The sequence below is a fragment of the Sinocyclocheilus anshuiensis genome, unplaced genomic scaffold, assembly GCF_001515605.1.
Source record: "Sinocyclocheilus anshuiensis isolate Anshui unplaced genomic scaffold, SAMN03320099.WGS_v1.1 scaffold1031, whole genome shotgun sequence".
Classification (NCBI taxonomy): domain Eukaryota; kingdom Metazoa; phylum Chordata; class Actinopteri; order Cypriniformes; family Cyprinidae; genus Sinocyclocheilus; species Sinocyclocheilus anshuiensis.
In genome coordinates this window covers 28,521-29,047 of record NW_015542633.1, presented here as the reverse complement: position 1 = coordinate 29,047, position 527 = coordinate 28,521, and the positions used below count along the sequence as shown (strand labels likewise).

At 37.8% G+C, this 527-nt stretch overlaps 1 protein-coding gene across 1 annotated transcript in view; it reads right to left on the bottom strand.

The window, feature by feature from the left end:
- Nucleotides 1-527, bottom strand: part of LOC107694510 (macrophage mannose receptor 1) — a 23,114-nt gene that overhangs the window by 2,937 nt on the left and 19,650 nt on the right. The window contains 1 exon segment of the mRNA XM_074187037.1: nucleotides 55-209. Within this exon segment, the coding sequence (XP_074043138.1) occupies nucleotides 55-209 (155 nt within the window).

The window sequence follows — 527 nt, the reverse complement described above, 5'->3', positions numbered from 1 at the left end:
TATATGTATATATATATATATATATGTAAGTACAACATAACAGTAATTTCTCACCTGGTCATCAGCGTTGTTTGGCTCTTTATCGGCCCAGTTTGTGTATAAGACCGGACTGACTCCATCACTCCACGCAAACTTCCCTTCATGCAGCCTATCAGATAAACCGATCCAAACGGGGACAACCAGATCCCTGAGATAACTAGCCACAAAATCTGGAGAGAGGGTCAAAATCTCACACATTGGGACAACATGAACTAGTGTTTCCTGAAGGAGAGCGTTTGCAAGTTGCTGAAGGGTTATGGGTTAGACTTCGGATCTGACGTGTCACTGTTGCTGGATATAGATCATTAAATGGATGTAAAAAAAAAAAAAACAAACAAACAGAAAGCACGCCTAAAAGTGAAATGATCTTACATAAAGTTTGAATGGAGTTCAAAAGAAAGTTAGTTCAAAGAAAGAAAAAAGTTTAAAGGGGTCATATGATGCCAATTTTCCACAAGTTGATATGATACTTTAGGGTCTTAATGAAA